The sequence below is a fragment of the Bombina bombina genome, chromosome 2 (assembly GCF_027579735.1).
Source record: "Bombina bombina isolate aBomBom1 chromosome 2, aBomBom1.pri, whole genome shotgun sequence".
NCBI classification, from domain to species: Eukaryota; Metazoa; Chordata; class Amphibia; order Anura; family Bombinatoridae; genus Bombina; species Bombina bombina.
Genome location: NC_069500.1, coordinates 648011248 through 648035785, shown reverse-complemented (window position 1 = coordinate 648035785; position 24538 = coordinate 648011248). Strand labels below are relative to the sequence as shown.

Below are 24538 nucleotides of genomic sequence, written 5' to 3'. Positions count from 1 at the left end.
AATATTGAAATCCCTTACCAGTCATTGATTGCTTCCTGGTTGGGCTTAGTGTGCTCATGTTGCAGCGTGCATAGCAGTTAGTGACTGCCTGTCTGATTCTGGAAGCCTTACATCTATCTGAAGAGGAAGACACAGACATTTCCTTTGCTGTTCATTTAACCTTGCACAGATAGCAGCCTTTCATGAAAACAGCTAAGAGCAGTTTAGGTTTCCAGCTCCTTATGAGGTCCTGTGTGTGTGTGTGTGCAAGGCCAACTCATTGATGAGGAGACGTGATGGATCATCCTGCATGTCTTGGTATAGTAACCTAATAAACTCAAGACTGAGGTAAAAGACACCACTGGTGCCAAGCAACCTGATTGTTCATAGTAACAATAGTTTCCCTATAGGGCTGGTGAAAAATTCAGGTGGTCCTCTTGCCTGTTTGTTAGATTTGGGATTTTACCTCATTCCTTTAATTAACCCCTTGAGATCAAGCCAGGGAGCCGCTCTGATTACAATGTAATGGGTCCATCAGGCACAATTAGATTCCAAGCGAAACACTACAGTTTGCATGAAAACTCTTGCAGTAAACAATTCCTGGTCGTCCTGATTCCTTGAGGGCACGCTGTTAATTAACCCTTAGAGGACTGCTCTATTTGGTTTGCTCTAGTCAGTCATCTTGCGCTGCAGTCCTCTGTGTTTTATTATATAGTATTGCACTCGATGGTCTTAGTGCTGGGTTCTATGATGCTGGAGTTACAAACGAATTAAACCTTTTTTTGTAAGATGCTTTGTACTCTATGGTTTTCCTATTTCACAATGTAGTGTAGTATTGACTGTGTATGTGCTTGTTTCATAATGTGTATAGAAATGCAACTTTATGGATAACAAATTCTATTTTTGTGTAGGATTCGATGTAGAAAAATATTTAATGTGTACTTATGTAAATATATATTATATAAGCATACAAAGGGTAATGCCCATTCTTCACCTGTGACCAGCCTTCTGCACCTATAATTCCATGATATTTCTGCTGTCACAGAGAACCCTTTTATGCTGTAATAAAACACACACACACAATTTTACATATGTATATACAGGCTAGTTTGGGTGGGAAGTGTTTGTCTCTGCCCCCTATGTCTCCCATTGGCCAGTTGTCAGGAAGGGGGTTGTGTTCCTGACAACTGCACGCTAATTCATACAGAGAGCGAGAGCTGCATTTCCCCTATACTCTTAGTTAGACAGGGCAATTACAGCCACCTTATCAGAAAGCCTCCGGTGCTGTTACAGCACTTACATGCAGCACAATGAATAAATAACAGCTAGCTGTAGCTTGGTTTTAATTACATTTAAAAGCACATGTACTTCCTACTTCAATTGTCATATCTTTCATGGATACAAACATTAATGCAAATGTCTACTGTGGTATTGGCACCACTAGCTCCAAAATGCTCAAATATACATGGAGGATATGTGATTGCAAAAGTCTTCAGCACTCAAAGGATTAGGAGATAATTGATGTACATGTTTTAAGAGTCAGCTCTGACGCTGATCATAACAGCATCTCTCATATCTAATAGCCATAGAGGTAGTTTGCTGCACTCTCTCCATATAATGCAGTTGCTTTAAACCGTAACCGAATAGAAGGTGGGAAATATATATATTTTTTTAATGATCCCAAGAGGCAGTTAAAATGTGGTGGCAGTAAGAGAAATGAGTGACAGAAAAAAAAAGGTATTATGTTAAAAAAAAAATACAGAAACGATGCCACAATAGAGGATAAAAATACAGGGAACAAAAGATTGAGAGAAAGAAGATGAGACAAAACGGCAATATCAACAGTATATAGGAGAAAAGAGGAGGTTGTAACTGTAGATTAATGAAAGGTTCCCTGCAGTAACCAATACTGACACAGAAGAGGCTGTAGATGCAGAAGATGCTGAGAGAGGAACACGCATGGGTAGGGGAGATAGGAGCTGCAATCCTTAAATAGACTGTGCAGCTGTGAGCATTCACTGCCATACAATGAAGGTGCGAGAGAGCTACATAGATTATTATTCAGTATGCTGGGAAATACAACACGTTATGGAAATAAACATAGCTCCATCATAAGCAAGCAAAGAATGCATTTCACATACAATAGAATGTCAACAAGCATAGCTGAGGGGGAAACTCATTTATTTAATTAGCGAAAAAGAGCAGAACATAAGCAGTTCTTATGGTGATATTTAAATACCTTGCTGAGTTATCATCTGTGTGTAAATGTATAGAGAGCATCGATACAAATTAATTTGTATCTAACACTTCTGTTATGTATTAGGTAATTGTGATATAGAATCTAATAGTCTAGTGCAGAGCTTTCCAAACTTGTCATGTTGGTGACACACATTTTAGACGTACATAATTTCGCGACACAGTAGTTCAGTTGTACTAGCAAACAGGAGGTTAAACTAATTTGTTTTAAGATATACGGACACATACATAAATTATATAATAACAAACTGTATTTACAAGTAACAGTATGTAAGTATGTGCAAGAATTAAAAAAATAATATCACCAATAGCTACTTAATATTTTAATGGGATGTATGAAGTTGATGGGATGAACACAGTTTCTGAATATTTGGTGGAATATTAGATAGACACTCGCATTTCATCATCAAGCATTTTTAAGCTTCCACTAAAACTTTAAACTTCCTATCCATATATCAAGAACAGGAGCAGCAATGCACTGCTGGGAGCTAGCTGCAAAAAATACTTTGACTTCTGACTTCAGCTCAGCGTTTAAGCTGCCGCCCTCAGAGCTCCGCGAGTCCGACTGACTACTGACTGCGCTGCAAACACACTGCTGTCCCACTCACTGACTACACATGCAATCACAAGCCGATTTGAGGAGACTATACGTGCAGTCAGGAGAGAATGTGCCACCAATTGGAATAGTTTCAGTTCCCACTGAGCTGCACCAATAGGTTAAGATGATCTGTGACCCACTAGGTATCAATCACGTGTCAACTACGTGATATGTATAGCAAGCAGGCGTAAAGTCGGAAACCAAAATAAATTTAAAAAAAATTGTGCTGAAGCTGGGACACACCTACACACTGCTGCCGACACACTAAAGTGTCACGACACACAGTTTGGAAAGCACTGGTCTAGTGACTGTGAAAGTGGTTTGTTTCACCTGACAATCCAAAATTAATTATAGAGATAACATAATGAATTCGAGGATGTCATATTATCACTATAATGGCCCTTTAAGGCTGAATGCCATACAGTTTTTAAAATGTCCCCTTGCTTAGAAGCACTTTCACAACCATAATATTTATTCTGCTAAAAAAAAGGTCTAAAAGGTATAAAAGGATTCAGCAAACTCTTATGAGCAGTTTACAGAAGAAATATGTGCCAACCTAGTTTTTTAACTGTGTTTCCTAAGCAATTTAATTATTAATTAATATTATTATCACTATGCAGTTTAATGAAGAACAAACATCATTTCAGAAGCGTGGATCTGCAGCCTTCCTGTCCATACACCTGCCCTGTTATACACACACCTTAGATTTCAGAGCCATGTTCCTCTTTTATCCCTATACTTACATCAGAAGGTTCCTGCAGCCCCTCCATTAGATCCATTTCCACACCCTCCAGCTACTCTTCCATCACAGGGCACAGAAACATCAGGCCATTAAAACGGACCTTTATTTATATGAATGGTTTTACATCATAACCTTATTTTGGGCATCACTGCCCTTAATTTGTCTAATTAATGGTCTGGGTCTGCTATGCACTGTATTGAAATAACTGATTCTTAGGATGAGCAATGACTCCTTTAGAGCATGCATTATAGCAAGGTGATGTACTCCATAGCATTTCTGCAATTAGACCTGCGATTTGACCCCTGGTGCTGCAGGTGCTCTGGTAGCCCCATAGCCACGTCAGATCCAAGCCTTAGCCCTATAACCCCTTAAAGGACATTACAGGGACCATAAACACCCCCTAAGATTGTAATATAAAGTGTTTAGTTGTGTGTAGTTTAACATCTTTGCAACATATTTTATTGTCTAATTTACCTGCTTTTCATGTAATTTAGCTCTGAAAATGATTGATTTTCTAATTCTTGGAACTGCACCTTGTTCATTCCTGGAGGCTATATATTTACCTAATATGGCCTTAACTTATGAAAAAAAAGAATGCACTTTATACCAATTTTATCTCTGTCACTAGTCGTCTTGTCTGCAGACTCAAGCCAGGATTGGCTTTGTCTATTGAAAAACAAATACATGCAAACAAGGGCCTCCATTACATATGCAGTGTCGCCCGCAAAATCCTCTGCCGCCAGTTTTTACGCGATTTTGGTATTACATATACAAGTTACGCGCATATATTTCACCCTTTGCTCGCAATTATTACTTCCATAGGCTAACATGGGACCGCATCGTAAATCGGTATCCAATATCCAGCGCAAGGCCTTACGTGGCGAAAATGGAGATATCTTACTCCATTTTTACCTCGCCATAAAAGGCAGCCGTAGCAGGCCTTGCGCTGAGTATGGGAGCACCGTAACTCCTGAAAATGCCTGCAAAAATAAACTAACACCTAACGCATGTGCAATGTCTATCTATCTGTCAACCGCAACCCCCCACCGCAATAACTAATAAAGTCTATTAACCCCACCACAAGTAATAACTCAATTATTAACCCCTAAACCGCCATAGCCCACATAACCTATTAAATGTATTAACCCCTAATCTGCCATTGCCAACTATAATACATTTATTAACCCCTAAACCTAAGTCTAACCCTAACACCCCCCTAACTTAAATATTATTTTAATCAATCTATATAAATTTACTATTATCATGCAATCAGCCAATAGGATTGAGCTCGTATTTTATTGGCTGATTGGAACAGCCAATAGAATGCAAGGTCAATCCTATTGGCTGATTGGATCAGCCAATCGGATTGAAGTTCAGCCAATCCGCCAATAGGATTTTTCCTACCTTAATTCCGATTGGCTGATAGAATTCTATCAGCCAATCGGAATTGAAGGGACGCCATCTTGGATGACGTCATTTAAAGGAACCTTCATTCTACAGTCGCCGTCGATGGAAGAGGATGTTCTGCGTCGGATGTTTTCAAGATGGAGCCGCTCCTCGTTGGATGGAAGAAGATAGAAGATGCCGCTTGGATGAAGACTTCTGCCCGGCTGGAGGACCTCTTCTGCCCAGATTCGATGAAGACTTCTGCCCGGATCGGATGAAGACTTCTGCCCGGCTGGGTGAAGACGGCTCAAGGTAGGGTGATCTTCAAGGGGGTAGTGTAAGGTTTTATTAAGGGGGGATTGGGTGGGTTTTAGAGTAGGGTTGGGAGTGTGGGTGGTTGGTTTTAATGTTGGGGGGTTGTATTTCTTTTTTTACAGGTGAAAGAGCTGATTACTTTGGGGCAATGCCCCGCAAAAAGCCCTTTTAAGGGCTATTTGTAATTTAGTATAGGGTAGGGGATTTTATTATTTTGGGGGGCTTTTTTATTTTATTAGGGGGCTTAGATTAGGTGTAATTAGTTTAAACTTCTTGTAATTTTTTTTATTTTCTGTAATTTAGTGTTTGTTTTTTTTGTACTTTAGTTTATTTAATTTTATTGTATTTAATGTTAGGTAATTGAAGTTAATTAATTTAATTTATTTAATGATAGTGTAGTGTTAGGTGTAATTTTAACTTAGGTTAGGGTTTATTTTACAGGTAAATTTGTACTTATTTTAGCTAGGAAGTTGTTAAATAGTTATTAACTATTTAATAACTATTGTACCTAGTTAAAATAAATACAAAGTTGCCTGTAAAATAAAAATAAATCCTAAAATAGCTACAATGTAATTATTAATTATATTGTAGCTATCTTAGGGTTTATTTTATAGGTAAGTATTTAGTTTTAAATAGGATTGATTTAGTTAATAATAGTAAATTTATTTAGATTGATTTAAATAATATTTTGGTTAGGGGGTTTAGGGTTAGACTTAGGTTTAGGGGTTAATAAATTTATTATAGTGGCGGCGACGTTGGTGGCGGCAGATTAGGGGTTAATACATTTAATAGGCTATGGCGGTTTAGGGGTTAATACTGGAATAGGTTAATTGCGTTGTGGGCTATGGCGGTTTAGGGGTTAATAATTGAGTTATTACTTGCGGTGTGGGTTTGATGGCGGATATAGGGGTTAATAGTTTAAATAGGCATATTGCGTTGTGGGGGGTTGTCGGTCTAGGGGTTAATACATTTATTATTAGTAGTCAGAGGGTGGGATTGCGGATATAGGGGTTTTACGTGTCGGGCTTATTTTTGGGAGGCATGTTAGACTTTTACGGGAGATTTGTTATTTTCTTTACTTTTCTTAGGCGCCGGCAGTTTCTAAAGTGCCGTAAGTCACTAGCGACTCCAGAAATTTGTATTTACGCTTATTTCTGGACATCGCTAGTTTATCAGGCTTACGGCACTTTATGAACGGCCGGCGGGGTATATGTAATACCCCAATGTGCGAGGTGAAATTACGGGCGGCGCAGGTTCCCACGCTTGCGCCGAAACCTGCACCGTATATGTGATCGCACCTAAGATGTTAATTTGTATAAACATATTTAGACTTGGCTGGTATGTTATTCTATAGCAAGACAACAGAAATGCCATACAATTATAAGGTGCTACTATCCCTTTAAGCTGCAATAAGAAAAACTCTAAAGCATCAGACATTTCCCAGTTAGGCTGTTGCCTGCTTACATCTATATGTTTGTTTGACAAAAAGCTTTATGTCAGTGATGGACCATATGAGCAAAGGGCCCGGGGGCAAGATTTATTTTTCCCACTATGCATTAGAAGCTGATATACACAAGTACTGTAAATAGAATTTCATAATAAATTTCCATTTATTATTGGTAATTATAGCTTTTACTTAACAACACATCTTTCCTACTACAGAATAGATATGATCGACGCAATGTTTACTACATATACTTAGAGAGAAACCACCAATGAAACAATAATAGTTATACTTTCTTAGTTACACCAATATAAAGCAACAAAACACTGAGGACTGAAGAATTACAGATTAACAAATAAGTTATTACACCAGGAACTTTAAAGGGATGCTAAATGGTAGCATAGTGATGTATTCAAAGAAAAGAGTAGCCTTTGAATACTATGTAGATATATATTTTTACAGTTATATTAGTTTTTTAAATATTGAAAATATAAGTGTAAAGGTTTAGTTTCTAAAGGTAATGGGCGCTGCCATGTTTGACTTAGTTGTCTATTTATCTCTGACAAACAGCAAGGCTGTGTGGAAACCTTTTTAGATATTCCTAAATTCCACAAAGACTTGTTTGGACTGTCTTTTTTATTGCCTGTTTTATATATGTTCCTAATTGTCTTCAGCAGGAGAGAGATAACGTGAAATTTAAGTTAAAAAATATCAGTGACCATTACTTAATTAAAACTCAGTGAAATTTAAAAAAAAATTTAAAAAAATTTGACTTAAATTACAGGAAAAGGAGACAAAATAAATAATGAAAACATATTGCAAACATTTTGGCCTAGATTACAAGTGGAGCGCTAATTTATTGTGCTCCTGCAAACAGGATATTCGCCCTTTTACAGATGCGTGATAAATAGCCAGCCCTTACAAGTAGCTGGTTATGGCTACCGCAAGCTCGCAATAGCAATTAGCGGTTAGGGGTGTTCGAAAAAAAAACAAAACGGCACCGGAAAGTGCCTTTACATTGCAGTCTATGGGAACTTTGTGTTCCCAGTAAATATATATACAGGGAGTGCAGAATTATTAGGCAAATGAGTATTTTGACCACATCATCCTCTTTATGCATGTTGTCTTACTCCAAGCTGTATAGGCTCGAAAGCCTACTACCAATTAAGCATATTAGGTGATGTGCATCTCTGTAATGAGAAGGGGTGTGGTCTAATGACATCAACACCCTATATCAGGTGTGCATAATTATTAGGCAACTTCCTTTCCTTTGGCAAAATGGGTCAAAAGAAGGACTTGACAGGCTCAGAAAAGTCAAAAATAGTGAGATATCTTGCAGAGGGATGCAGCACTCTTAAAATTGCAAAGCTTCTGAAGCGTGATCATCGAACAATCAAGCGTTTCATTCAAAATAGTCAACAGGGTCGCAAGAAGCGTGTGGAAAAACCAAGGCGCAAAATAACTGCCCATGAACTGAGAAAAGTCAAGCGTGCAGCTGCCAAGATGCCACTTGCCACCAGTTTGGCCATATTTCAGAGCTGCAACATCACTGGAGTGCCCAAAAGCACAAGGTGTGCAATACTCAGAGACATGGCCAAGGTAAGAAAGGCTGAAAGACGACCACCACTGAACAAGACACACAAGCTGAAAAGTCAATACTGGGCCAATAAATATCTCAAGACTGATTTTTCTAAGTTTTATGGACTGATGAAATGAGAGTGAGTCTTGATGGGCCAGATGGATGGGCCCGTGGCTGGATTGGTAAAGGGCAGAGAGCTCCAGTCCGACTCAGACGCCAGCAAGGTGGAGTACTGGTTTGGGCTGGTATCATCAAAGATGAGCTTGTGGGGCCTTTTCGGGTTGAGGATGGAGTCAAGCTCAACTCCCAGTCCTACTGCCAGTTTCTGGAAGACACCTTCTTCAAGCAGTGGTACAGGAAGAAGTCTGCATCCTTCAAGAAAAACATGATTTTCATGCAGGACAATGCTCCATCACACGCGTCCAAGTACTCCACAGCGTGGCTGGCAAGAAAGGGTATAAAAGAAGAAAATCTAATGACATGGCCTCCTTGTTCACCTGATCTGAACCCCATTGAGAACCTGTGGTCCATCATCAAATGTGAGATTTACAAGGAGGGAAAACAGTACACCTCTCTGAACAGTGTCTGGGAGGCTGTGGTTGCTGCTGCACGCAATGTTGATGGTGAACAGATCAAAACACTGACAGAATCCATGGATGGCAGGCTTTTGAGTGTCCTTGCAAAGAAAGGTGGCTATATTGGTCACTGATTTGTTTTTGTTTTGTTTTTGAATGTCAGAAATGTATATTTGTGAATGTTGAGATGTTATATTGGTTTCACTGGTAAAAATAAATAATTGAAATGGGTATATATTTGTTTTTTGTTAAGTTGCCTAATAATTATGCACAGTAATAGTCACCTGCACACACAGATATCCCCCTAAAATAGCTATAACTAAAAACAAACTAAAAACTACTTCCAAAACTATTCAGCTTTGATATTAATGAGTTTTTTGGGTTCATTGAGAACATGGTTGTTGTTCAATAATAAAATTAATCCTCAAAAATACAACTTGCCTAATAATTCTGCACTCCCTGTATATGCTTATATTCTTATATACATATATATTTAAGTGTTAAAGCGACAGTCTACACTAGAATATTTATTGTTTTAAAAGATAGATAATCCCTTTATTACCCATTCCCTAGTTTTGCATAACCTACACAGTTATATTAATATACTTTTTACCTCTGTGATTATCTTGTATCTAAGCCTTTGCAAACTGCCCCTTATTTCACATGAACTAACACCCTTTAGTGGTGAAAAACTGTCAAAATGCCCTGAGATTAGAGAGAACAAAGCAAAGTTGGTGATAGATATAAATTTGAAAATTGTTTAAAATGACATGCCCTATCTGAATAATGAAAGTTTGTTTTGGACTAGAGTGTCCCTTTAATATGTGTATATACAAGAACAAGGAAAAAATACTGGCGCTAGTGCTGGGGTTAAACCCAGCACTAGCATCATTATTTTTTCCTTGTTCTTGTAATTTCACTTCTCTTTGGGATCCTTTTGAAAGAGGAAGTTCCTTTAAATACCTTGGCAGTGGGTTAAGGGATAGCGCCCGGAGTCACATATCACAGCACCAATATGTGTATATACACATATTAACACATAAATATATATGTTTATATTTGCTGCCCATCACTGTGCCACTTACCCCCTTCGCTGCGCTAGTTTTCATGCTGAACGAGGCTCAATTCGGAGCCTATGGAAGTGCACTCTCGTGAGCACAATGCATTGCACCTCACTTGTAATACCAGAGCACATTTGCGCAGAAGTGATATTTTGCACTCAACTTGTAATCTAGTCCTTTATATTTTAATATCGTACTGTTTAATATTGCTTTAAACTTTACTTGAAATGTACAGTCCACTAATTAGTATCCATTATATTTGCCTTTTTTGGTTTGGTCCTCACACAGATTTATTTATATAAGATTTTCTCAGAAAGCAAGCACCTAAACATAAATGGCTATATGCACCAACTCTATATATTAAACTACTATTGCTTTTCCTCCTGTTCTTGAAGCTCTATTCAGAGCCATTATCTTGTTTTAACCTTTTCCAGTTGTTGGTTACAAAGTTCTGCATTTTCATACTGTGCACTGCCTTATTGGGGCGCAATTAAATATATGGCACAGGCTTTGGCGAAAGCGTGGAAACCCGCGCCGCCTGTAATTTCACCTCGCACATCGGAATATTACATATACTGTGCCGTTAGATGCTAAACTGGCATAAGTAGGACTAACTGGTGCGCAAATACACATTTCAGTAATCGCAAGTAACTTATGCCAGTATTTTGTCCACGGAAAGTGTCAATAAAGAGTAGTTTTATGCAAATTTGGCTAACACTTGTAAAAATGAACTTCGATTTCAATTAAAAAAGCGACACGTAATTACGCTATTCAAAATTCATATATAAACCCATGCACAGCCGCCATTTTGATTAAGTAGAGAGAGAGGAGTTAGGTCGCATTGTTGTTTGATTAAGCTTGTACACTTACACATATTTTTACACATTGCACACATTTTGCATACATATATACATATATAAATACACCACACTTTTTTTTCTAACACCTCACACATTTTATTTGAATTTTACAGTGTGATAGGCTGAGTGTTTGGTTGTGATTGCGTGTGATTGAACTGGGCGTGAGTGTGTGTAGTGTGATTTAGTGTGAGGATGGCAGGGAGAGGTAGGGAGGAGGGGAAAGGAGTGGCAGGGAGAGGAGTATAGGAGAGTACAGGAGGAGCAGTGGGCCCCCTGTAAGGGAGTAAGTGGAGTGGGGAGAGGGAGAGCCAGAAGGGATGATGGGAGGGGAGATGCCCAAGACCCCCATAGAGCAGGCACATCTAGGAGAGGGACAGAGGGTGCACATGGGGACAGAAGGGGAGAGGAGGGAGATGATATGGAGGAACCCACACCAGGGACATCACAGGGAGGAAGCCAAGTGTCCATGGAAGATGAGAGGCTGAGATGTCCAAACTTTTCATTTGATGAAAATGTTGCCCTTGTCCAGGCCATCATGGACAATTACAGTGCCTTCTTCGGGCAGGAGAAGGGCAAAGGCATTGCCAAAAAGCAAAAAATGGAATAGTTGGCAGTAGAGGATTCCGTCAATAGTGTGGCCCCACAGAGTAGGACTGTTGAGGACCTTAAAAAACGCTGGAATGACTGCAAGAGGCTGGTCAAAGAAAAGATGGGGCAGGAAGCTATGCACCTGGCAGGAGATGATACGCAGGTCCCTGAGTATCACAGCAGTCTGTGGACTTCCAGGGGTGTCACGTTTACATATTGTTTAATAATAACCAGTTACTTGTACTGTGTATATCCCTTTAATTCTCTGATCAATTTACCTGCTATGCTATTTAAGCCTCCTCCCCCCTCTCCACTTTGCTTGTTATTGTTTTCCACTGACCATAGTGTGATTCAAACTGAGCTCTAATTTACCTCTTTGGATTTCAACCTAAATTATTCTTTTGTGGATTCACTAATCTTTTCTTGCTGAAACCAGCCTACATCTTTTGTTACCGGATTGTCATTTTCTCTCAAGCCGTTGCTGTCAGCTTGCTTCATTCAGCCTAATCCTCCGCCCTGCATCGTGGAGCTGTGACGTCACACGCCAACATTTTCGGCATCAGCGCTGCAACCGCTTCACCTATTCAAGCCGTGAGATTTTTCCTTTAACTTTCTCAATACTTGTTTACCCTCAAGGTACAGTCTGTAACCGCTTACTTATTTTTCATGCTATTATCTATTTTCTGTAATAACTGCTACGCATACTTGCCATAATTCCTGATATATTGTGGTTAAGCTTTTTACTTTCATTGTAGCTAATTTTTGTGTTAACACTGTTTCATTTTTCCTCTTTGGTTATAGTCATGGTTTTTCTGTTGTTCCTCCAATAATCAATTACTTGATACAGCTATAGAAATATCTAATCCTATTTAACCATATAACAAACTTGCAAAGTTTATACTCGGATTCTGACATTACTTCTTTTAGTAATCCATGTTATTATCTAGTTTAAACCTTGCTACAAATCCTTTTTACTCAGCAGTTGTGATTCATTCATATATTTTTCATACTACAACATAGTATCTTTAACATTACAGAATAACAAGCCCTAAAATATGGATCCAGCTGAGATGTCTAATCAGATACAAACTCTCTCTCAAAAAATGGATGCCTTAACTGATGGCCTCAATACCCTCAAACAAGAAAACCAGGGACTGAAAACTTATATTAAAGACTTTGTAGATAGTAGAACCCGGTTCCAGGAACCACAAGTTAGTCTCCCAGATGTATTCTCAGGGGATAGAAAACAATTTAGAGATTTTAAAAACGCTTGTCTTCTGTTGTTTGCACTAAAACCATACACATATCCCACTGACAGAGTTAAGGTGATGACTACCATTTCCTACTTAAGAGCAGAACCCAGAAGTTGGGCTAATTCCTTCCTGGAAACAAACGATGATATACTTAACTCTCTAGATTCTTTCTTTTCTACCCTTGGTCAGCTTTATGACGACCCTTACAAACAATTAACCGCTGAAACTGCAATGCGCTCTCTTAAACAGAGAAGAAGAGATGTAGAAGATTATATTGCAGATTTTAAGAGGCTAGCTACTGACACTCAATGGAATAATTTGTCTCTAAAAAATCAGTTCAGACTGGGTTTGTCAGAATCTATTAAAGACGAACTTTCTCGCATTGAAATTCCTCACACTTTGGAGGAACTAATTAATCTTAGTATCAGTATTGACAGAAGACTTAGGGAGAGACAAAACGAGAAAGGATATCATGAACCAACACATAAAAAACAAAACCCTACTTTACCAACATATTCTCATGTTAAAAACACCACTGAACCTATGGAAATTGGGTTTCTTAAAGGCCCATTAAGCAATCAAGAAAAGTTAAGAAGGCTTTCTCAGAATCTATGCATGTACTGTGCATCAGAAGAGCATACTGTCAAGGCCTGTCCCATTCTCCAGAAACAGAATAAGGGTAAGAATTCCCATCCTTTTTATTCCTTAAATGCTGTGTCACACTCTGCAAGCTACTGTAACCTATGCCTTCTCTTGCAGTGGGATCAACTTCGAGTGAACGTTTCAGGGATAATTGACTCTGGTGCTTCTGCTTCTTACATTGATGTGTCTTTTGCCACAAAAAATAAAATTCCACTTATAAAAAAAAAGGCTCCTGTACCTTTAAGGGGTATTGATGGGGAGGTTTTGTCCTCTGGACCGGTAATGTATGAAACAATACCATTGCTCCTATCCACACCAGACCACCATAGGGAGTACATTTCTTTTGATGTCATTACATCCCCCGTCTTCCCTCTCATTTTAGGCCTACAATGGTTAAAATTACATAACCCTCTGATTTCATGGTCAGATCTAAGTGTAAAGCTTAATTCTGAGTATTGCTTATCCACTTGCTACCCTACCCTGCTTCTACAACCACCTCAAATCTCCACTGATATAGAGATACCTGATGTTTATGCTGATTTTATTGATGTTTTCAGTAAAAAAGAATCTCAAAATCTACCGCCGCATCGTATTTATGACTGCCCTATTGATTTATTACCAGGTGCAGTCATACCTTGCGGTCATGTGTTCCCGTTGTCCAAACCTGAACTGGAACACTTAAAATCATATATTGAAGAAAATCTACAGAAGGGGTTCATCAGACCATCTACTTCTCCCGCTGCGGCCGGTATGTTTTTTGTAAAAAATAAAGATGGCAGTTTAAGACCCATAGTGGACTACCGGCAGCTTAACAAGGTTACCGTTAAAAACCGGTATCCTTTGCCCCTTATTTCAGAGCTAATTGAGCGTTTGGAAGGTGCCAAGGTCTTCACTAAACTTGACCTTCGAGGTGCATATAATCTCGTTCGGATGAGGGCTGGAGACGAATGGCTGACGGCATTTCGTACTCGTTATGGCTTGTATGAATATACCGTCATGCCATTCGGTCTCTGCAACGCCCCGGCAACCTTCCAACACTTTATTAACGATATTTTCAAAGATATCCTTGACACTTATATTGTAATCTATCTTGATGATATTTTGATCTATTCAAAAACATTAGAAGATCACATAAAACACGTCAGACAGGTATTATCACGCCTACGCTCACACTCTTTATATGCTAAAGCCGAGAAATGTATATTTCATACAAACCAGATCACCTTTCTTGGTTATCAGATTTCGGAATTTGGCATACAGATGGATGACTCAAAAATCACTACCATAAGACAGTGGCCAGAGCCAAATAATAAGAAACAGGTACAAAGCTTCCTTGGCTTTGCAATTTTTTATCGAAAATTTATAAAAAATTTTGCAGCAATTGCCAAACCACTTACCAACCTCACAAAATCAAATATTAAGTTCATCTGGACTGCTGAATCCCAAAAGGCTTTTGATCTCCTAAAACAAAAATTTACTTCTGCACCTATATTACGTTACCCTAACAACCAACTCCAATATGTATTAGAGGTCGATGCCTCCGATTATGCTATTGGAGCCGTTCTTTCACAAAGAGAACATCTAAAGAAACCTCTACATCCCGTAGCTTTTTATTCAAGATGTTTGACGGCTCCTGAGTTGCATTACCCCGTGGGTGACAAAGAATTACTGGCTATCAAGGTTGCTTTTGAACAGTGGCGTCATCTCCTTGAAGGTGTCACATACCCCACCATAGTGTATACTGATCACAGGAATTTACAGTACCTCAAAAGTACGAAAACCCTCACTGCAAGACATGTTCGTTGGAATTTGTATTTCTCCAGATTTGATTTCCTTATCACTTACAGACCGGCTAGTAAGAACAAGAAGGCAGATGCTCTCTCACGACTGCCTACTTCCTCTGATCTCTGTCTTCCAAAAGAATCTGTAATCCCAGAGAATAAATACCTGTTGTTTCTCATTGATTCTATTCCATTCCTAAGAGAAGAACAACATAAAGACCAAACTAAGCCTCTTCAACAGTTACAAATGAAACAGGATTCCCTCTATTATTTTGATGAGAAGTTATATGTACCCCCTTCCATCAGAGATTTGATATTACATTCAGCTCATGAATCTTTATTTGCGGGACATACCGGAATCCACAAGACACAAGAGCTTATCAAAAGGAGTTACTGGTGGCCTGATATGAATACCGACATAATGAAATACATTAACTCCTGTTCAGTTTGTGCCACCACTAAAAGATCAAAACATAGACCCTATGGCTTACTCATGCCTTTACCTACTCCATCACGACCTTGGGCTGACATAGCCTTGGATTATGTCGTTGATCTCCCCAGATCCTCCAATTATACCACTATCCTTGTCGTGGTGGACTTATTCAGTAAGATGATACATCTTATACCGTACCACAAGCTACCTACCGCTGCCGAAACTATACAACTGCTCCTACTACACGTCTTCAGACTTCACGGTCTCCCTCGACGCATTTTAACAGACCGTGGTTCCCAGTTTACTAGTTCTCTCTGGACTGAATTTTGCAAGATTTTCAATATTGACAAAAGACTTTCAACCTCTTATCATCCTCAGACTAATGGACAGACTGAAAGGTCTAACCAAAGCATTGAACAATTCCTAAGGTCTTATTGTCATGTCGACCAACACTCTTGGTCTCAACATCTGCCCTACGCCGAATTTACATTCAACAACACAGTACATTCCACAACCAACCAGACTCCATTCTTCATTAACTATGGATTCCATCCAACATTTCAACTACTACCCCAAATAAGTTCATTACCATATATCTCTGATTTAACAACTTCCATCACTTCTAATTTTACAAAAGTCAAGAACGCTATTGAACAAGCTAAAACCAAACAGAAACTTTATTACGATTTAAGAAGGATGGCTCCACCACGGTATTCCCTTGGAGATTTAGTTTGGCTCTCAACCAAAAACTTACATCTTAATACTCCTAGTAAAAAACTTTCACCTTTATTCATTGGACCTTTTCAGATAATCAAAATCATAAATGAGAATGCAGTTCGGTTACAATTACCTAGCACTTTGAAAATACACCCAACCTTCCATGTTTCCCTACTAAAACCCTACCGTTCTGTACGTGATGCCACTTCACTCCAAAGTATTCCTCCTATCTCCATTGATCCCAACATTGAATATGAGGTTAAATCCATACTTGACTCTAGAATGTATAGGGGTAACTTACAGTATCTGATAAGATGGAAAGGCTACACTTCAGAACATGACTCTTGGGAGCCAGCTGTCAATATATCTGCCCCCAGACTCATCTCGCAATTCCATCAACAGAATCCGGATCGCCCTCATCCCTGATCCACAGAGTGGATCATTTAGGGGAGCATCCTGTCACGTTTACATATTGTTTAATAATAACCAGTTACTTGTACTGTGTATATCCCTTTAATTCTCTGATCAATTTACCTGCTATGCTATTTAAGCCTCCTCCCCCCTCTCCACTTTGCTTGTTATTGTTTTCCACTGACCATAGTGTGATTCAAACTGAGCTCTAATTTACCTCTTTGGATTTCAACCTAAATTATTCTTTTGTGGATTCACTAATCTTTTCTTGCTGAAACCAGCCTACATCTTTTGTTACCGGATTGTCATTTTCTCTCAAGCCGTTGCTGTCAGCTTGCTTCATTCAGCCTAATCCTCCGCCCTGCATCGTGGAGCTGTGACGTCACACGCCAACATTTTCGGCATCAGCGCTGCAACCGCTTCACCTATTCAAGCCGTGAGATTTTTCCTTTAACTTTCTCAATACTTGTTTACCCTCAAGGTACAGTCTGTAACCGCTTACTTATTTTTCATGCTATTATCTATTTTCTGTAATAACTGCTACGCATACTTGCCATAATTCCTGATATATTGTGGTTAAGCTTTTTACTTTCATTGTAGCTAATTTTTGTGTTAACACTGTTTCATTTTTCCTCTTTGGTTATAGTCATGGTTTTTCTGTTGTTCCTCCAATAATCAATTACTTGATACAGCTATAGAAATATCTAATCCTATTTAACCATATAACAAACTTGCAAAGTTTATACTCGGATTCTGACATTACTTCTTTTAGTAATCCATGTTATTATCTAGTTTAAACCTTGCTACAAATCCTTTTTACTCAGCAGTTGTGATTCATTCATATATTTTTCATACTACAACATAGTATCTTTAACATTACAGAGGGCTTGTGACTCAGGGGCTGCAACCACAGCACATCATACTGGTGAGTAACATTCCACACACCAGTATTATATGTATTTAAGATATAACATCCTTTAATATCACACATGGTATTTGGCGTACTAACAAAAACATCTACAATTATACTTGACATTACTGCTACTTAACACAATGCAATTCATGATATGAGGTTGAATAGTGCAATACTAACATGTCTCAGAGTAACACAGGCCACAAGCCACATGTAGAGTTTTCCATAAATGGACACGATAGCCATCACAATACTTTTAGCTCAATAAAGCAGGTTCTGTGCCTACATCAGGCTAAAGTAAATTGTGTGACCATAGTGTCACTTAAGGAACACATTTTTTCCATCATTGATATGTACACATAACTATTGTATGAAACACATACCTGTATACTACTCATATTCAAATCCCTCATAGAACAAATCACAATGTGCACATGCATGTTATAGAGTTTGACATGAGAATCAGTATAGGCCCTAGCATGTATCATGTACATTGTATGCCCACATGGACATATATCTGACTGTACTAATCCCTCTTATCCTTTGACTCCTCCACAGAACCTCCTGTCACAAGGATACAAACAGCCATGCCACCACCACCACTACCATCAGTCTTCAGGCAACCACACAAACAGTATGCTCCCAGGCATGAGCATGGTTGGATGGCTTCAGTTGAGGACCCGGGAGTGATGCCACCACCATTAACATATGACCCCTGGCAAGATTCCTGGCCAGAGGAATATTCATATTTTGGCTTTAAGGCGGAGCCAAGACAGCCACAAAGGGTCCATGTATTTACCCCCCCAAACACATGGCAGTCATGGCTTTTACCCACAGACTATGTCACAAGAAGTGCCAATTGGACAGGCTGAGTGGTCACACACTGGTCATCAGTGGGACTATCAATCAACCATGAGAACTCCACCATCCTCATCACTTGGGCGAGCTCCACCATCCTCCTCACTTGGGCGAGCTCCACCATCCTCATCAATTGGGCAAGCTCCACAATCCTCATCACTTGGGCGAGCTCCACCATCCTCATCACTTTGGCGAGTTCCACCATCCTCATCACTTGGGCGAGCTCCACCATCCTCATCACTTGGGCGAGCCCCACCATCCTCATCACTTGGGCGAGCTCCACCATCCTCATCACTTGGGCAAGCTCCACCATCCTCATCACTTGGGCAAGCTCCACCATCTGCAGATGGAAATATAGCAGAAACTACTCAAGCACCATCAGATGCAGTGGAACCTGCCCCACCAGAACCATCAGATGCAGCTGAACCTGCCCCACCAGAACCAGCAGATGCAGCTGAACCTGCCCCACCAGAACCAGCAGATGCAGGTGACCCTGCACCTCAAGCACCAGCAGATGCAGGTGACCCTGCCCCACAAGCAACTAGAAGCCCTGCTGCTCAAGGGCCTGTGGTTGCATTGTATTCTCCCCTGGGTGAGGAATACATTTCACTCCAGAGGAGGCTCATAACAAGCACCGAGAGCATACAAAGAGGCCAAGAGAGGTTCTTCAGGAGCCAAGAGAGGTTACACAAGCGTAGCATAGAGCTGCAGAGGGACATGGCAGCATCATTAAGTGCAAGTGTTCAAAACCAGTCACAAATTATGCAAATTCTATCTGATATGCAGATGTAAATGGACAATAGATGGAGAGAACAAAATCAACTCTTGGGTGTGTTGGTTGAGCACTTTACACACCAGCAGGACACTACCTCCAGCCTATCTGTTGCCAGCACACCAACAGAAACACCGGAATCTGCTAGAACAAAGAAAACAAGGCAATCCACTACAGGCACCTCAGCTCCCTCATCCAAAAAGCCCAAGAAAAATAAATAATTTTATAGTTCATAATAAACATTGTCTTTTGTTATTTACCATGTAATTGTCATACATATCAATGTGATGTGTGTTTTTTACACTAATATTGTTAAAACATGATAATGTCACCTGTGTTGAAATAGCCAAAAAAAAACAAACAGGTGAGATTATCATGTTTATGACATATTAATGTACTATAACCAACATCACATAGTTGTGTATGAAGGGTACATATAGTAATATTCACTTATAAGATGTAAATCAAGGTTTCTCACATCCAATATAAATTGACACATGGGTATATATATATATATATATATATATATATAAATAATAATGTATTTACAGAAGGTGTGGACATAAGGTATAAACATCCATTTTCATTCTTCTTAATAATGATAGTCCAGAAATCATTGTGACCTAAACATGAATTAAACAATGAGACATTTTCAGTAATTAGGGTGGTTAAGGGAAGGGGGTGGGATGTAGTAGTTTCACTTACATGCAGTGGAAAATCTGCAGTATGTAATTCTGCAAAACATAATATATATACACATGCAATGGTTGGTGAGGTACAGTAAAACATCATAATACCTGTGAATGTTACAGTTTACTGTACTTATGAACAAGTAACTTACAGGTGAAGTATTCATGGATGACAAAATCCCTCACTTCATTCCCCCTCAGTGTCCCCCTGTCCACACCCTCAGGTACAGGAACCAGCTGCTGATCTTGGTCTGGTTCTACTTCCCCCAATATACGTGTGTCCACAGCAATGTTATGTAGAATACAACATGCATTGACAATGGAACACACTTTGTTGGGTTATACTGTAATGCTCCGCCTGTCAAATCCAGACACCTGAATCTGGTTTTGAGTAGGCCAAAGCTGCTTTCTATTACATTTCGGGTATGTATGTGGGCCTCCTGGTATTTAAAAGATATATTTTTCAAAAACATTAAAATGGTGCATTGTAAACAATATACTTTGATGCCAGGATTAGTCTAGACAAAATTTTATTTTCATGATTCAGATAGAACATGCCATTTAATGTCCTTTTAAGTGAAAAACTATTTATAGTATACTGTCCCTTTAAAGGGACATGAAACACACATTTCTTCTTTCATAAGTTAGAAAGAACCTTCAATTTTATTCAACTTTATAATTTACTTCTATTATATAATTTGCTCCATTCTCTTGATATCATTTGCTGACAAGCATATTAGATATGATCAGTAGCTGCTGATTGGTGACTGCACATAGATGCCTCATGTGATTGGCTCATCTATGTGCATTGCTATTTCTTCAACAAAGGATATCTTAAAAATTAATCAAATTAGATAATAGAAGTAAATTGCAATGTTGTTTAACATTGTATTCTCCATCACAAACATGACATCATTATTTTGTGTTTAGTGTCCCTTTAGTAGAAAAATACAGACAGAATGAAGGTAGTGTAGACTTGCCAAGCAGCCAACCTCCCGAGAGTGTTCCAGAATGAAAAAGCTGGAATAAGGAGGTCTGGCGCAGGATGTAGGAATCATGGGCACTCCCTGGAAAACATGTGTGAATTTCAGAGTGGTATCACAGACCATCTGGCAATTCAAGGACTAAAACCCTTTCTTGTTAATATAGAGGAATGGCTCCTCATGTGGGGCCACAATACGCACATGTGTGCAATCAATTGCCCCCATGACATTGGGAATACCCCCCAATCGATAGAAGCCTTGCTTAAGACTGTTCCATTCCTGGGGGGTATGGGGGAAATGAATGTATCACTGTATCTAGAGCAGTCAAAACCTCCCCTAGGAGCCTGGAGAAGGTGGACTGCGCTAGGACAGACACAAGGCCCTCTGTTGACTGGAATGAGCCGGATGCCAGGAAGTGCACAACACACAACAGCTTCTGCATACCAGTCAGAGCTCGGTTCCTATTCGCTTGAGGGCCAATATCATCCTTCAAGACTTCATATAGGTCAATGAGGCTTGCAGAATTCAAGCGATACTTCTCCCTGACCTCCCTTTCTGTCATTCCAAACAGGGTGACCCTAACCCTGTGTATTCTTGGTGCCCTTACTCTTCCCTTCTGCTGATGCCGACGTCTTATAGGCCATGCCAGCCTATGACCAGCTGCAGCAACAACAGCAGCAGGGGCAGCACCAGGAACAGGGACATCAGCAGCAGGTGCAGGGACAGCAGCAGCAGGAGCAGGGACCTCAGCAGCAAGTAGATCAGCTGCAGCAACTATATAAACAGCAGGGAGAGCATCCACAGCAGCACCAGCAGGTATATCATCCACAACAATGCTGTCTCTCTAGATATTGTAGGTAAAGCAGGGGAAACATGGTGGCTAATGAGGGTGTGCATTGACAGGTGTTTTAAGGCTGCGGGTGAGAGGTTGTGCTGTTTGTGCTTGGTTTGACACACTTACAGGGGCAGGAATAATAAATGCTTAGAAGAGGTTTAACTGTTTCAGATTTGCGGCTGATATGTATGTGATTGCTCATGCGTTTGTTAGGCCTTCAGGGAGTTACGTTGCTTTTTTAGCCAGTGCAAGGGTTACTGCGCCTGCCATGTGTGGCGAGATAAGAATGGAGTTGTTTTTCAGAATTCTGCATGCGTAAGTCCTTATGCTGTATATTGGATACCAAATTGCATGACTGTTCTATGTAAGTCTATGGGGAAAAAAATACGGCCGAAGGGTGAAATATACGCGCGTAACTTGTATGCTACTCAATATATGTAATACCAAAATCGCGTAAAATCCGGTGGCGGAGGATTTTGCGGGTGACGCTGCATATGTAATGGAGCCCTTGGTGCTCACAGATTCTCGCACCCTGTAACAGACGCGGGGAACAGCTTTTTGACAGCTGTAATTTGTGCTTTTAGTTAGCAAAAACATAACAGACTGTGAGGTTTACACTTTTGCATTTTTATGTACTTAGATTAAAAAGTTATAAAATTATTAGACCACATGAATAATATAGGGCGATTATACAACTGCAAAAATGTAAAACTCCCACTCTGTATCATGCATGCTGATTTGATGTCTACAATACACCTATTAAAATGCCGACAACATCAATAATCTGTGCATGCGCACTGCTTCTGTTACAGAGTGCAAGATAACCTAAAGTCCAAGATGGCAGCACCCAATATGAAGATATGAAGTTTGACCAATCAACACCTGTAAGGGGTTAAAGGGACAGTAAAGTCAAAATATTTTTTTTATAAATTAACTTTCCTATGTATTTCTTTTATCTAATTTGCTTTGTTCTATTAGTATCCTTTGTTAAATATAACTAGGTAGGCTCAGGAGCAGCAATACACTACTGGGAACTAGCTACTGATTAGTGGCTCCACTTTAGACATTGGCTCACCTGATGTGTCTAGATAGCTCCCAGGTGTGCAAAAAAGATACCATGAGAATGAAACAAATTTGATTATAGAAATAAATTGTAAAGTTGTTTAAAAGTGTATGCACTATCTGAATAATGAACATTTTTGGTGTTTTATGTGATATAGAAGATTGAGGGATATTCTTCCACACTTAGGGTCCATGGCCTCTAGTTATTAAGGTCTGGCGGACCTGATCCAACACTGCGAATCAGGTCCTCCAGACCTCGCTGAATACAGCGAGCAATACGCTCGCCATATTCAGCATTGCACCAGCAGCTCACAAGAGCTGCTGGTGCAACGCCGCCCCCTGCAAACTCGCGGCCAATAGGCCACCAGCAGGGAGGGTCAATCAACCCGATCGTAATCGATCGGGTTTATTTCCGGCGATGACTGTCTGCCTGCTCAGAGCAGGCGGATAGGTTATGGAGCAGAGGTCTTTGTGACCGCTGCTTCATAACTGCTGTTTCTGGCGAGTTTGAAGACTCGCCAGAAACAGAGGCCATCAAGCTCCTTACGGAGCTTGATAACTAGAGGCCCATATCTTTGGAAATGTGCATGACAAGGAAAGGTACAAAAAATCAGAGTTGTACCAGTACAATCTGTTTACTTATTCGCATGCATTATTTTCTTGGGGAGGTCCTAGAGGAGACTTAAAAAGACTTAGGGGCAGCTTTTCTAAGGCTCTCTGGTCTGGCAAGATTCTATAAAATGCCCATCAGTAGTTTGAGGCTCCTCAGGGATTATTTGAAGTCATTTTGTTACCGTGGGGACTGTATCTCATTAAAGGGAGTTTAGTAAAGTGCTTCAGGTTAAGGAGAGACACTTAGTTTACAAAATAATGCTCAGTGTTCATCTTTGTGTTAATTTGTTAAATGCCTAGGCCCTCCAACACCTACATAAAGGGGCAGGAAACCTGAAAATGTTCTCATCACTCAGAACATACAATTTCAAACAACTTCCCAATTTACTTCTATCAAATTTTCTTCATTCTCTTGTTATCCATTGCTAAATTAATAGCATTACACTCCTGGCGGCTAGTTGAACACATCTAGTTAGCCAATCACAAGAAACAAATATGTGCCAGCACCAATCAGCAGAAAGTTCCCACTAGTGTAGGCTATGTGCGTATTCTTTTTCAACAAGGGATGTCAAGAGAACAAAGAACATTTGAAATTAGAAGTGAATTTAAGTGTCTTAAAATGACATGCTCTATCTGAATCATGCAAGTTTAATTTTGACTTTCTTATCCCTTTAACTCACTCCTTGTTCTCTTGAAGTGTCAATTTGTTTTTGCCTGTATCCTTCATTCATATTTTTAATTTGTTTATTCTACACTGCTACAATTCCTCACCCCCCCCCCTCTTATTTAACTGATAGTCATGCTGACCAATGCAAAAATACATGCTGACCCAAGTGCATCCTTTTTTGGAAATTTAGTGTGTGTTTTATTATCTATATAGAAGAAACCATATTACATTGTCCTTGTTCACCATTTTGTACAACAGGGACAAGCTACATCAAATAGCATGGTTTTTTTCTATATAGTAAAAATAACAATGACAAAGAGTCATGAATTTAATAACACAGAAAGCACATCCCGCAACAGATCTGCCATGTCCAGGATTCGCTGACCTTTAACCTACACTTCTGGAAAGCATGAATTAAAAATAAGTTCATTAAATATTAATCACTACACTGAGTAGTAAATATATGAAACTTACATTATAACTAAAAAGCTTCATTATCAGTGCCTTTGACTTGAAATCAGGTTGAT

At 39.5% G+C, this 24538-nt stretch overlaps 2 protein-coding genes across 5 annotated transcripts in view; one reads left to right on the top strand and one right to left on the bottom strand.

Moving 5' to 3' along the window:
* LINGO2 (leucine rich repeat and Ig domain containing 2) overlaps positions 1 to 1020 on the bottom strand; it is a 366319-nt gene extending 365299 nt beyond the window's left edge. Inside the window, exon 1 of the mRNA XM_053702582.1 lies at positions 19 to 1020. The gene's annotated coding sequence lies outside the window, so the exon portion shown is untranslated. The remainder of the gene's footprint in view (positions 1 to 18) is intronic.
* LOC128649358 (putative uncharacterized protein ENSP00000383309) lies at positions 131 to 19403 on the top strand. 4 transcript variants are annotated; one of them, XM_053702583.1, is made up of 3 exons: positions 131 to 297; positions 17503 to 17545; positions 18092 to 19403. In XM_053702583.1, the coding sequence occupies exon 3, from the start codon at positions 18242 to 18244 to the stop codon at positions 19181 to 19183; it is 942 nt and encodes a 313-aa protein (XP_053558558.1). In that variant the 5' UTR covers positions 131 to 297; positions 17503 to 17545; positions 18092 to 18241; the 3' UTR covers positions 19184 to 19403. The 4 variants fall into 4 exon arrangements, with proteins under 4 accessions (XP_053558558.1, XP_053558559.1, XP_053558561.1 ...); XM_053702584.1 differs by having other exon boundaries at positions 131 to 327; XM_053702586.1 differs by lacking the exon at positions 17503 to 17545 and having other exon boundaries at positions 131 to 327.
* Positions 19404 to 24538: the final 5135 nt, after the last annotated feature.

Coding starts and splice junctions, on each gene's coding strand:
- LOC128649358 (XM_053702583.1), top strand. CDS start 18,242: ATGACCCCTGGCAAGATTCCTGGCCAGAGGAATATTCATATTTTGGCT.